This window comes from Malania oleifera, chromosome 4 (assembly GCF_029873635.1).
Source record: "Malania oleifera isolate guangnan ecotype guangnan chromosome 4, ASM2987363v1, whole genome shotgun sequence".
Taxonomy (NCBI): domain Eukaryota; kingdom Viridiplantae; phylum Streptophyta; class Magnoliopsida; order Santalales; family Ximeniaceae; genus Malania; species Malania oleifera.
In genome coordinates, this window is record NC_080420.1 from 117242311 (window position 1) to 117255852 (window position 13542).

The following is a 13542-nucleotide window of genomic DNA, read 5'->3' on the forward strand; positions in this document are numbered from 1 at the left end:
GGCTCGTAGGCTGGACTTTATCTGGTCGGCCCTCAAGATAAGTCATCATACTCTACACTACCTTAGCCCAGCCAAACTGCATCCTCTTCTAAGCTCTGGACTGGCTACTACCTCGTCAAACCGATCCCCTCAACCCAGTGTACTGGGGATCTGCATACTTTCCAAGCACGGCTGACGGTACCCACATACTATTTGAGATATGTGGTTGCACTCTATCTGTATCTAACAAAGATACCGTGCTCTGTAATCTGTATCTGTCTGTGTATCTTTCCTTAGGGATCTCATACTATATACATATATACTCTTTTACTGTTTTCATCAGGTTTCCAAAATTACCATAACTCTATCTTTCTGTATTGTAAATACTGTATCTTTTTGTACTGTATCTGTAGCATCTTGATGCTACCTCTGTGTATCTATCTATGTATTCTATATATGTACTCTGTCTGTATGTTCTATATGTTATGGTAATAGGAAAACGTGGCATGCTATAACACTGTATATATATATACTGTTCTGAATATATGTATACACGTATATGGCTATATGTATATATTTGTTTCATGAAACCATTCATATAAAAGCTGTATAAGCATGCACATTTCTCTGTGAATATAAATCTATATCTATATATTCTGTGTAAACCCATATACTGGAAAAACTATGTAAATTGTATGTACTGTCAATAACTGTGTATTCAGTATAGTATGATACATCACAAAACTATATAAATTCTTTATCTCATGAAAATCTACTAAGGCCACACAAGCATTTAACCCATATTCTGTATAAACTGTATAATAAACTGATATAAATATATGTTTATAAATTCTTTAATAACTTTATAAAAATTTATAGCATAGCATATTTCCCTTACCTCAACTTTGAAAAACCCTTATAAAAATCTAACTCTATACCTGCAGGATTCCTAATTCAACATCCTGAAAACACAATGTCCCAAAACAAAACATCAGTATTTCTTAGTTTACATCATTTCCTATAACTACTAGACAATCAAAAACTCAATAAAAGACCTTACCCTGAATTTGGGATGAAATCCAACTTCATTTTCTCGACAATCCACTCCAGCAGATTTGTGGAGAACTCCGTCAGGAGCGTCGTGGTAGCTTTGGATCATCGATCCGGCGATCGGTGGGGCCGGAAACAAAGAGAGAAGGGAGAGAGAGTCGTAGAGAGAGAGAGAGAGATTTCTTAAAAATGAAAATAATTCCAGGATTCTCGTATATATAAAACAGGGGATTTCGTCGACGAGTCTTTCACAAATTTCGTTAACGAGACCCTATTTTCATCGACGAAATTCAGGCTGCCTCAGAACCCCTCTCGGTATTTTCTCGTCGACGAAGCCCTGTGTTCGTCGACGAAATCCTTGAAGCCTTCGTCAACGAAACCCTGTGTTCGTCGACGAAGCTTGGCAATTTCCCGCAATTATGATTATTTAATATTATCTCCAAAATGCAATGTCGACGAAATTTACGGCCTTCTTCTATTTTTGTATCTATTTTCTCTTCCTCTTATTATTAAAATGTTATTATTATTCGGGTCACTACAAATTAGACGTATTTTCTATATTTTATAATATTTGAAAAGAAAATTACAACATATTAGCAATGTTGACACCAACATTTTATTTACTTATTTATATACTATAGATTCTATTTTAAAAAACGAAAAAACGTTACGTGCATTTGTTGAAATATTAGATTGAAATATGATAAATAGTTATTCTTTTTTAACATTTAACTAATATTTGTTAAAATATAAAAATACAAAAAAATCAACTTAATTACGGTCCATTTGAATATTAGATTGGTCCATTTTATCATTTAGAAAAAAAAAATTTAATTGGGTAACATAATAAATTATGTTCTTAAATTTCATGTGAATGAATGGCTTGCCGCACTGAGCCAATCACGTTTTGACAACACAACTATTTCGATACCAGCAATGGAGATCCAGCCGCTCACGTAGCGCGTAAATATCACGACCTATCACATCCGGCGTTCAGTGGCAACGCGCTTTCTCGACGGCGCGTGCATGCGTCCATTGGCTCCCCGCAAATAACTTAACCTCGAAGTTGTCGACAGCAAGACGTTGACGGACTATGAGATGGGCGTTGCGTTCAAACGGTGTCGTATTCTCATCACAGCCTTCCATTTCTAGAAAGATCCGCGCTGAGGATCACCAGATTCCGACTGTATAAAACGGTCATGATGCACTTCCTTTTCTCAAGCCTGCTTTTTCTCTCGCCCTCTTAATTTTTCTGGGGAAAGCCCTTTCTTCCTTTTTCAAAAGGCACTTCCAATTGTTCTGAAGCTGTCCCAATTCAATCATGGCTGAAGCTGATGCGCAAATCCAACAAGAGATCGTAAGAGAACCCCCCCCCCCCCCCGGGGGACCCCTTTTCTTGTGATATTTCCATGTATTTTTTGTTTATGTTTTTTTTGTATCTCGGTACTGTTTGTGGTGATTGATAAATTAGGTTTTCTTCTTTGAATCTAATTATAATTCTTATATGCGATTTTTGAGAATTCTGATGTTTGGGGATTTTTTGTGTGTTAAACCATTAACCTATTCGTCCGGAGGGAAGTCATTGTGATGATTGATTGATAGGGGTTTTTTCTTCAGAAGGGAAGAGTATAAATCCGAAAATTGAAGTCACTTTTTATGTGGAAATATTCGTATAGAAACCGATAAGTTCTTATTCCTTATGACCATTCATGCCTAAAAATCAACGTCAACTTCCATCCACTGCATAACACAATCACTTCGCTATGTTGTGGTGAACTTATATTTCTGTTTTCTTCCCTGTGCAGTATGGTTGGAGTTTTATGTTTTCCATTCTTCTGTGTTTGGAAAAAGCTCTCATGACTATTGAGATATTAGAGCTTTGGTTCTTATTTTTAACTTAAATATTTTTTTCTTGAGGGAAGAAATCAAAGTTGAAATTGGACTTTTTTTTTCTATTTTATGAATAATACTTTTAGAAAACTAGATGGCATCATCTGAAACTGGTATCTTTAACGCAATGTTTGCAACATTGAAGGGGAAGGAATGAAGGTATTTGATGGAAAAGAATGGAAGGATATGAAGGGAAGGTCGGGGGTTATTATTCTCCTCTTGTTTGGCAGTTTTATTAAACTAAGGAGAGAGAGAGAGAGGGAATACTTGGAGATTTGTTAAAGGCCTGTTTGGAGCTGGAAAATATTGAGGAAAGGAAAGGAAAATACAAAAAAAAAATCATCACTTTTTCGTGTTTGCTTGTCTGGTTATCAATGAAAATAAGGAAATATATATATATATATATATATATATATATATATATATATATATATGAAACCAATGATCAAAAATTAAATTTTATACATCAATTATTAATTTGGAAACTAACATTTTTTTTTTTCACAGTTGAAGGCTGAGGCTGATGAGCAGAAGCTCAAATACTTGGAATTTGTTCAAGTTGCTGCCTTTCATGCCATTGCCTGGTTTGCAAACCTCTATGTTTATGCCAGGGAGAAATCTGGTCCTTTGAAGCCTGGCGTTCAAACTGTTGAGGAAAAAGTTAGGATTGTCATGGGTCCTGTCTATGAGAAATTCCACGGTGTCCCAGTTGATCTCCTCAAGCTCGCAGATCAAAAAGTGAGTCTTATTGGTCTTGTTTTTTTGATTTTTTATTTTCATTAATGTTGTATGCATTTGCTTTTTTTAAGCTGCAAATACAAGCTGTTTGAATCTCTACATTAAACAACTCTATAGTACAAAACACAATGAAGATGGCGTTTTACATGAAGCAAGCATTCTCAACTTTTTTTTTCCATGATTATTTTTGAAAGTGGAAAAATGTCATATAATAATAAAACTAATAATGCCCATTCTCTTCATAGTTATTTCTTGCAGTTCATTGATTACTAATATTGCTGATGATAATGAATGAAAAATTTGGTGTGCTTGTACTAATTGTGTGGAAAATTTAATGTCAAAATCACATAGAACCCAATGCTAATATTTAGATTTCAAGAGAGGATGTTGCTGTGTGAAGATCTATCGTCAAATGAAATTCACTTATGCAATGTTTCATGTGCGGGAATGGAATGGAGGCGAATTCAACATCCTATTTATGCATGTTGGTCATATAGTTTTTCATTCAATTTCCCTCCCACCTCATTTAATTCCAGCATATTAAACACTCTGCTTATTTGCTCTCTTATTCAGATCTATTTATGATTTGGGTGCCGTAGTCATGTAATCACTTGTGCATGTCTAGGCAGGGAAAAAAAGCACTCTTGAGAAAATAGTCAGGTGATTTAGTGATCATTGTGATGATCACAATTTTATGGATGTTTCACTCACCAGTGGAAAATAAATTTGGAAAATATATATGCATGTCTTGAGAATAGGGTACTTTAGCACACTCTCTTGAGTCCTTGTTTGGATTGCAAAATTTCTAGAACACATGCTGAAGAATGTTCTGGAGTGAAACTTACTGGTCCACAGTTTGACGTCTTAAAAAAATGTGGAAAGATGCCATTTTTTGGTAAGGGGGAAATTGTTGTTAACTTAACTTGGTTGTGCCTGAAGTTTCAAGCTTCTTATATTAGTTGTTTTGGATTTGTTTGTCTCAGGTTGACGAGTCCGTGACTGAATTGGACCGCCGTGTGCCTCTGGTTGTGAAGCAAGTATCATCACAAGCCTTTTCGGCTGCTCAAAAAGCACCAGATGTGGCTCGAGCTGTGGCTTCTGGAGTCCAGCGCTCCGGAGTGGTCGATGCTGCCTCAGGACTAGCAAAGAGCGCATACACCAAGTGCGAGCCGGCAGCCAAGGACCTTTATACCAAGTACGAGCATGTAGCTGAGCAGTATGCTGTTTCTGCCTGGCGCTCACTCAATCGTCTTCCCATCTTCCCTCAAGTTGCGCAGGTTGTAGTCCCTACAGCTGCCTATTGTTCTGAGAAGTATAATCAGACTGTACAATACACAGCTGATAAGGGGTATAAGGTTTCATCGTACCTGCCTCTGGTACCCACTGAAAAGATTGCGAAGGTGTTCAAGGATGATGCGCCCGAAGCAGAGCCTTTGGTTTCTGCCCATTGATGATTCTTAGACTAAATACTCTTAGAGGCTTGTTAACGGTGTGATGAAAATGTTGGGTGTGTTGCATGGTGTATAGTTGTCTGATGTGTTTAAAGGGACCTTTTCCTTCTATGTTGGGTTTCACATGTTTTTTTGTTCCCGTTTTCCTTTCGAGGGCAGTATGTAATGGCATCTTACAGCCAAATTTAATAAAAAATCTCTATCTCTGCAACATTATTTTTAGGTGGAGGTGCCTATGTGTAGGGGAATAAACCGACCTAGAGTAATAATCACGCACGAAGAAAAATAGAAACACACACAATGAACACCGAATTTACGTGGTTCGGTCTAAACTGACCTACGTCCACGGGAGCACACCACTGCACTATAATCTGGGAGAAATAATACACGGAGGAGCCACTGCTCAACTCTCTCTCACTATCACACCTCTCTGCTCTCTGCACTCTGCAATACACACACTCTCACAACTCTCTGCTGCACACACCACATTGCACACTCACACCCACACACATATATATATACAAGAGGGAGGAGCAATATTCAAATATGGTGGCTTGCAATTTCAGCAAAGCCTGCAGAGCAGGTGGCCGTCCATCTCCAGTGTCAAAGATGGTGGCTGGTTTTGGTGCGGCTGTCTGCGGCTCCACACCTGCAGAATTCAACACTATGCAACAGTGACTGTATTTTGGAAATAGTGAACTTTAGAATTGGCTTCAAATTCTTGATCTTCAATCAGTTTCCTGATTTTGGTGATACGGTTCTACAATTCACAGTAGTATTATTCTGTAGTCCTGGAAAAAGGTCGATTAATTTTTCTTAGCCTTCCTATTCAAAGAGTCTACGGTTGAACCTTAGCTTATGATACCCATGCTTTCAACAAATGAAAAGAACTAGTATAAACCATTGGGCCATAGTTCCATGGAATTTGAATTCCAATCCAGTTCCAGTTTTGGGGCAGTAACCCTTCTTTTTTCCCTGTTTACCCCCACCTCTAGCACTCTCTCTCTCTCTCTCTCTCTCTCTCTCCCTCTCTCTCTAGTCACATCACCATTCCCTAGAACATTAGTCACTATACATTCTCTCTCAAGAAATGAACTTCAATTGATATATCCTTTGTCAAATTTCTTTTTTTTTTTTTTTAATCTTTTAACAATGGAACTTGTGATTTCCTATGCTGTTGTTTTTTTCTTTTAATTTAATGCCATTTCATGCTAGCACCCTAGCACACAGTATAACTTGGCTCTAATGTATACTCCATTGACAAAGTTAATGGCTTTGGTAATAACAAATTGGAGTTTGATCACACCATATACTTTCTGTGTTGGTTTGATAATTTTTCTTTGATTTTAAAGTTTGTTTCTCTACGGGAAAATTGTTATTTTGATGCATTGTTATAAGAAAACTGATTTTTTCCCTCAAGATCAAATATAGAGAAATTTGATAGAGTCTGCGAAGCATGTGCCGAGGCATCTCATTCATGTTCATGAAATAGTAATGTTTGACTCATACATTTAAAAATTTTGGCATATTACTATATATTAAAGTTGAATTTTAATGGGACACGCATCGTCACTATTATTTTGTTTTTTTATTTTTTACTCATGTTATTGCTACTGTCCCTTCTCCACAGCATGTTGAAGGGAGGCTCCCTTCCTACATGCATGAAGCCCACTTAATTTTGTTTTCTTCCTTAATTTTTTAGCTTCTCTTTCCCACGTGCGCTCTCTCTCTCTCTCTCTCTCTTATGTAAATTCTTTAAAGAATTTGAAAATCTCATAAACCTTACTAGTGTTTGATTTTTGAAACACTTATAGTTCTAAAGAAGTGTAAATTTTTTTTGAAACCTTAGTCCCTAGGGAGGTGAGTGTCTTTTACATTTTTTTGAAACTCTCTCCAGAGCATGTCAAAGTCCAATCTCATTCACTTTTTTTTTATTTGTTTTTGTTTTGCTTTTCCATTTTAAAAAAAAAAAAAAAAAACCTCTCGTACATTAACTAAAGCACCAATAACAAATGCAAGAGATTTTTTCTTTAAAAAATAAAAAATGGAAAAACAAAACAAAAACAAATAAAAAAAAAAGTGAATGAGATTGGACTTTGACATGCTCTGGAGAGAGTTTTAAAAAAGGGTAAAAGACACTCACCTCCCTAGGGACTAAGGTTTCAAAAAAAATTTACTATACTTCTTTAGAACTATAAGTGTTTCAAAAATCAAACACGAGTAAGGTTTATGAGATTTTCAAATTCTTTAAAGAATTTACATAAGAGAGAGAGAGAGAGAGAGAGAGAGAGAGAGAGAGAGAGAGAGAGAGAGAGAGAGAGAGAGCACGTGAGAGAGAGAAGTTAAAAAATTAAGGAAGAAAACAAAAAAAAAAAATCCTACTTTCCACTAAAACTTTCCATTAATAAGTATGTAAAAATCATTTTATATAAATATATATAAATTGAGAGAAAAACCATGGGTAATGTTGGAAATAATCCACTATAAAAATAAGATGATACAACTTCTCTCTAATTACTAAAAGAGAACAATGATATCTTTTTTTGAATTAGGAGTATACAAATCTCTATAATTACAATAGGAGAAACTATACAAAATTGGATATGCTTTGTAGCGCCCCGAACCCGGTGGGGCCCATAGTGCTATTCTCCATAGATATATCTCTGATACTATTATTATAACAACCCGAACCTGAAGTGGGGTACTAGGTACATCTGTTCATAACTTAACTTAAAACATGCAGCAGAAATACATCAAACCTCAAAAACTATACCAGAGTTATAAACCTTCTCATTTACATAAGTATCTTCCCAAAAACAATTATAGATCCCAAGGTATACCAAAAACTTATATATATACATATCAGTGTGTAAAAACCCGAACCGTGATAACTGGATTTAAATATTAAGAGAGGGGCAAAATTGGAATTTACCAGGCTTCGTCGACGAAGCCAGATTTCATTGACGAAGTGTGTCCTTTTCTCGTCTACGAAATTCAGAGACTCATCGACGAGGAGAAGCCGAGGAGTTTCAAAAAACGGGAATATCAAGATTCGTCTACGAGGCCACCGATTCGTCAACGAATTCAGTGAAAGATTCGTCGATGAAGGTACCATTTCGTCGACGAAATCAAACCAGGTCAAAGGGCTATAAAAGGAAATTTCCATTACTTCCAAGCTAAGTAACTTAGAAAAATCTCTCTCTCTCTCTAAACCTCTCCCTACTCTTTCTCTCTCTAGATTTCTTCGCCGATTGTTGACGAAATCGGAAAACGAAGGTTACCACAAGGATCGTGGAAGGATTCTCTACAACTTTTACGGATCAGAATCTCCTTTCAGAAGTTTTCGGGTTTTGGCGAAAAATCTAGGTAAGACTCGGTTTTCAATTTTGATTCGGTAGTCTTATAGGTAACTGTCTTGTGAACATATTCTATACTGTGATTTGTAGGTTTTGGAACTTGGTTCGTTGTTTAGGAACCTTGGAGTTCGGGATTTGTTATACGGGGTTAAGGTAAGGGGAACTATGTTTATATTGGTTCTTTTCGAAATCGGACTCGGTGGAATTGTAGTCCACGGTCCTGTGTGTGTTTTGGCTACTCATTTGGGGGGGATCTAACAGGGAAAACTATGGGGTTTTCATTATTGCAGTTTTGGGAAAAAGGGGGCGATAGGCTGAATCCCGGGTTTTGTTGAAAATCGAGTATATGTGTGATTTATACTGTGATATTGGGATGGCCGTGCCTTGACTTTGTTTAAACTGTACTTGTTTGGAAAACCATGATTTAGATTACCAAATGAGAGTGGTTTGTTTGGTTATATGAGCATGCATGTGTGTGTGATATGCGGAATTGCTGATAGGATCGCGATTCCAATGATTCCAGGGACTGAGAGTGACCGGCTCTATATCCGAGGGCGTGCGTTTATCGCTTGCCACGTAGGCAAGAGTGTTCGACTCTATATCCGAGGGCGTGAGCCTATTTCAGAAGATCTAGCCGAAGGGTGTGGATCCACCAATTAGCGCCAGTACGATGCCATAGGAGTCGAGGACTAGCCATGTGCCGGTGGTGCCGTGCTTCGCGGGTTGGCTACGAGCCAATGCCGGACCGGCTTTGGGCCAAAGGGTGTGACGACACCAGGATTGCTGATCATGTGTTGTGTGTCCGTGTATGCACTGTGTAAATTAGTACTGGATTTGCATTTAACTGCGTGTATGTTGCATCATGATAACACTCAAATGTCACACACTGATATAACATGTGTTCTTCCTTACTGAGAGGTGTCTCACTCCTGCTGCACGTACATTTTTACAGGTCCTTCGAGTAACCATAACTAGCGTCCTGGTGTAGGGAGTGTAGTGGCTGGTGTACTGCGTTAGCGCTTGCGTAAGTGCTAGGATTGTAGTTTGTTGGGTTGCCATTTTGAGTTGTATTTGGGTACCTAGTTTGTACGTTTTGTTAGAGTATCTTCTGCTTTTGTATAGACTCCAGTATGGTACTGTATATGTTGATATAGAATGACTTTTTCCGCTGCGTATATGATTGTGGTTGGATGTGTTTAGGGTGCTTGGGAACCCCACGAGGTCAGACCCTCATCCATTGTACTGTATCTATGATGATTTGTATGATACAGGGACAGGTTAGGTTACATTTTCACCCTTGGGTCCCATTACGGGGTTCGGGGCGTGACAACTTGGTATTAGAGCTAACCAGGTTACTAGATCTTGTAGACTTGGTTAGACTTAGTTATGAGTACATACCAGAGTATAGGATGTGGATATGGGTAGATTTGGTTGAGGGTTGTTCGGTTGCTAGATCGGAATTTGTCAACGATATTCCGTGTTTTTCCTAGGATGACGATTCCAGTAAAAGCAAGGCAGATCATTGATGACTTTCGTGTTGGTGTGATAGGAGAGACCTAGACCTAGCAAGGAGTAGTTAACACGATTAGTGTAGATCATTGTGTTAACTGTATGTGTTGTGGGGATACTGATAGATTCCTATTGTGTTGCAAAAATGGAGCCCAAGGATAATAACCTGGGAAGTGGCTCCAAGGAGACTGCGAGTGATAAGTCTCCTTCTGTGCCTCGAGGTTTGATGAGGCAGGTATTGCAGGAGATCGGGCGGAGTGTAAGGTGACGCGAGCACTCTCCTACTACTATGGGGTGCACCATTGAGAGGTTCACACGCATACATCCTCCGACGTTCTCTGGAGGACCTGACCCGACGACAGCAGAGGATTGGGTGGAGAAGACTGAGAGGATCTTGGAGGTCCTGCACTGCACGGATAGGCAGCAAGTTCTTTATGCCACCTTCCAGCTATCCCGGGAGGTGAGTCGATGGTGGACTACAGTGGATCTGTTGGAGAAGCAGATAGGTGGTTCTGAGGAGATAACATGGAGCCATTTCAAGGAGGTGTTCTTTGACAGATACTTCCCGGCTTCAGTACATGATGCGAAGGCAGATAAGTTTTCTGCTTTGACGCAGGGGAGTTTAACGGTGCAGGGGTATGCGGCTCGATACATAGAGCTGTCCCGTTTTGCACCATGTATGATATCGAGTGAGTATGAGAAGACTCAGAGGTTCGAGAAGGGTTTGAGGAAGGATATCTGCAGATTGGTGGGTATGCTTCAAATCCGCGAGTTCTTGGTATTGGGGGATAAGGCCACGGTGATCGAGACTGGTATTTGAGAGGATGAGGCGGATCAGGAATCGAGGAAGAGGATAGTACCTTCTGGTTCTCAAATAGGATCTCGTCAGGGATCGTGGAAGAAGAGGAGTAAGGGCTCGGGTTACCGCCAAAATACTGTGTGCCAGGATTCTCAGATAAGCAAGACTAGTGGTCATTGTACCAGATGCCACAGGCGGCACGAGGGTGAGTGCCGGTCATTTGGGGGTAGTTGCTACAACTATGGCTAGCCAGGCCACATGTTTCGTGAATGTCGAGCACCAAGGCGAGACATGTTTGCAGTTAGTGGGGATCGAGGGAGCAACCAGATACCTCGGGGAACCACTCAGACGAATACAGTTCCGGCCAGAGTATACTCTCTTACTCTAGTGGACGCTGAGCATACAAGTAACGTGGTGACAGGTACCTTATTATTGCTTTGGAATAAAGCTTTTGTATTGTTTGATTCGGGTGCAACTCATTCCTTTGTATCTATGAATTTTGTGAGACGATGTGGGGTTGAGATCCAAGATATGAATGAGGTGTTATCTATTACTACGCCATCAGGGAGTGTACCTTTCTATAGGAAAATGTTGGTAGACTGCTCAGTGGAAATTCAGGATAAGTTGCTACCGACGAATCTTGTGGTATACGACATGTCGGGGTTCGATATCATTATGGGGATGGATTGGTTGTTCTCCAGTTATGCTGTGATCGACTGTTATAGGAGGGTGGTAGTTTTCAGACCTTCTGGGGAGCAGGAGTATGAATTTGTGGGATCGTGTGTGCATTCAGTGCCACAGATTCTATCAGCACTACAGGCGAGAAAGCTACTATTGGACAGATGTCAGGGGTACCTAGCTTGTATAAAGGAACCACCGCGGGATGAGTTGAGACTCGAGGACATTCGGGTAGTCAAAGAATTTTCGGATGTGTTTCCAAATGATTTACCCGGTTTACCTCTAGATCGTAAGGTGGAGTTTGCGATAGAGTTGCTGCCCGGTAAGGCACCGATCTTTAAAGCTCCGTACCGGATGGCTCCAGTTGAACTTCGGGAGTTGAAGGAGCAGTTGCAGGAATTATTGGACAGGAGATTCATTCGACCTAGTGTTTTGCCCTGGGGAGCTCCAATATTGTTTGTAAAGAAGAAGAACGGATCGATGCGGATGTGCATTGACTACCGTGAGATTAACAAGGTAATTGTGAAGAATCACTATCCTTTACCTCATATAGATGATCTTTTTGACCACTTGCAGGGCACACGGGTCTTTTCGAAGATCGACTTGAAGTTAGGATATCATCAGGTGAGGATTAGAGCGGAGGATGTAGCGAAGACTTCTTTCCGAACCAGATATAGCCACTACGAGTTCTTAGTCATGCCTTTTGGGTTGACAAATGCACCGACGGTGTTCATGGATCTGATGAACATGGTTTTCCATGAGTACCTAGATCGATTAGTAGTGATATTCATTGATGACATTCTGGTATATTCGAGGAGTACGGAAGAGCACGTTGAACATTTGAGGTTAGTACTACAGATTCTGCGAGAGAAGAAGTTGTATGCTAAATTGAAGAAGTGTGAATTATGGTTGAGTCAGATTGCATTCTTAGGCCATGTGGTTGCTGGGGATGGTATATTAGTTGATCTTAGCAAGATTGGAGCTGTGGTCGACTGGGTAAGGCCGAAGAATGTATAGGAGGTTCGGAGTTTTCGGGGGCTGGCGAGTTACTATCGTCGGTTCGTAGAGGGTTTCTCTAAACTATCTGGACCTCTAACACGTTTGACCAGGAAAGGAGTGCAGTTTAAGTGGACCAGTGATTGCGAACAATACTTTCAGGAGTTGAAGCACCGGCTGGTTACTACTCCGGTGTTGACCATTCCTTCAGGAGATGGTGGGTTTGTGATTTATGGCGACACGTCTCTGAAAGGCCTGGGATGTGTGCGTATGCAGCAGGGTAAGGTAGTAGCGTATGCTTCTCGACAACTGAAAGAGTATGAGAAGAACTACCCTACGCATAATCTGGAATTGGCAGCTGTGGTATATGCACTAAAGATCTGGCGACATTATTTGTACAGAGTGCAGTGTGAGATCTTTACTGACCATAAGAGCCTCAGGTATTTCTTCACGTAGAAGGAGTTGAACATGAGGCAGAGGCATTGGTTAGAGTTGATTAAGGACTACGATTGCACGATTAGTTATCACTCGGGGAAGGCTAATGTGGTAGCTGATGCGTAGAGTCGGAAGTCAGGGCCTACGGCTGTATCTACGGTTATAACTTAGTGTCACATCATATGACATTTGGAGAGCTCAAGTATAGAGTTAGTGGTTGGTGATCATTAGACTTATTTTTCTGGTTTGGTGGTCCAACCGACTTTATTTGAACGTATAAAAGCCGCGCAGGCTAGTGATGCAGAGTTGACTGAGGTTAAGGAAAAGGTACAGCAGGGACTGACTACAGAGTTTAACATCTCTGAGGGAGGTGTGCTGAGATTTGGAACCAGGCTATGTGTTCCGAACGATGATGAGATTAGAAGGATGATTTTGGAGAAGGCGCATCATTCTATGTATACGGTACATCCCGATAGTACAAAGATGTATCGGGACTTGCGCGAGACCTTCTGGTGGTCTGGTATGAAAAGGTAGATTGCTCAGTTTGTGGAGCAGTGTCTGACGTGTCAGCAGGTGAAAACTGAATATCAGAGGCCGACAGGGCCTTTGCAGCCTTTTCCTATTCCGGAGTGGAAATGGGAGCATATTTCCATGGATTTTG

General features: G+C 40.0%; 1 protein-coding gene across 1 annotated transcript; it reads left to right on the forward strand.

The window, feature by feature from the left end:
• Positions 1 to 2103: 2103 nt before the first annotated feature.
• On the forward strand, positions 2104 to 5319 carry LOC131154466 (stress-related protein). The gene is made up of 3 exons (XM_058107268.1): positions 2104 to 2386; positions 3427 to 3657; positions 4641 to 5319. The coding sequence occupies exons 1-3, from the start codon at positions 2351 to 2353 to the stop codon at positions 5106 to 5108; spliced, it is 735 nt and encodes a 244-aa protein (XP_057963251.1). The 5' UTR covers positions 2104 to 2350; the 3' UTR covers positions 5109 to 5319.
• Positions 5320 to 13542: the final 8223 nt, after the last annotated feature.

Bases quoted from the DNA above. Each gene is read 5' to 3' on its own strand.
- LOC131154466 (XM_058107268.1), top strand. From the start codon at position 2,351: ATGGCTGAAGCTGATGCGCAAATCCAACAAGAGATC. The intron at 2,387-3,426 runs GTAAGAGAACCC...TTTTTTTCACAG, and splicing joins CGCAAATCCAACAAGAGATC to TTGAAGGCTGAGGCTGATGA. The intron at 3,658-4,640 runs GTGAGTCTTATT...TGTTTGTCTCAG, and splicing joins TCAAGCTCGCAGATCAAAAA to GTTGACGAGTCCGTGACTGA.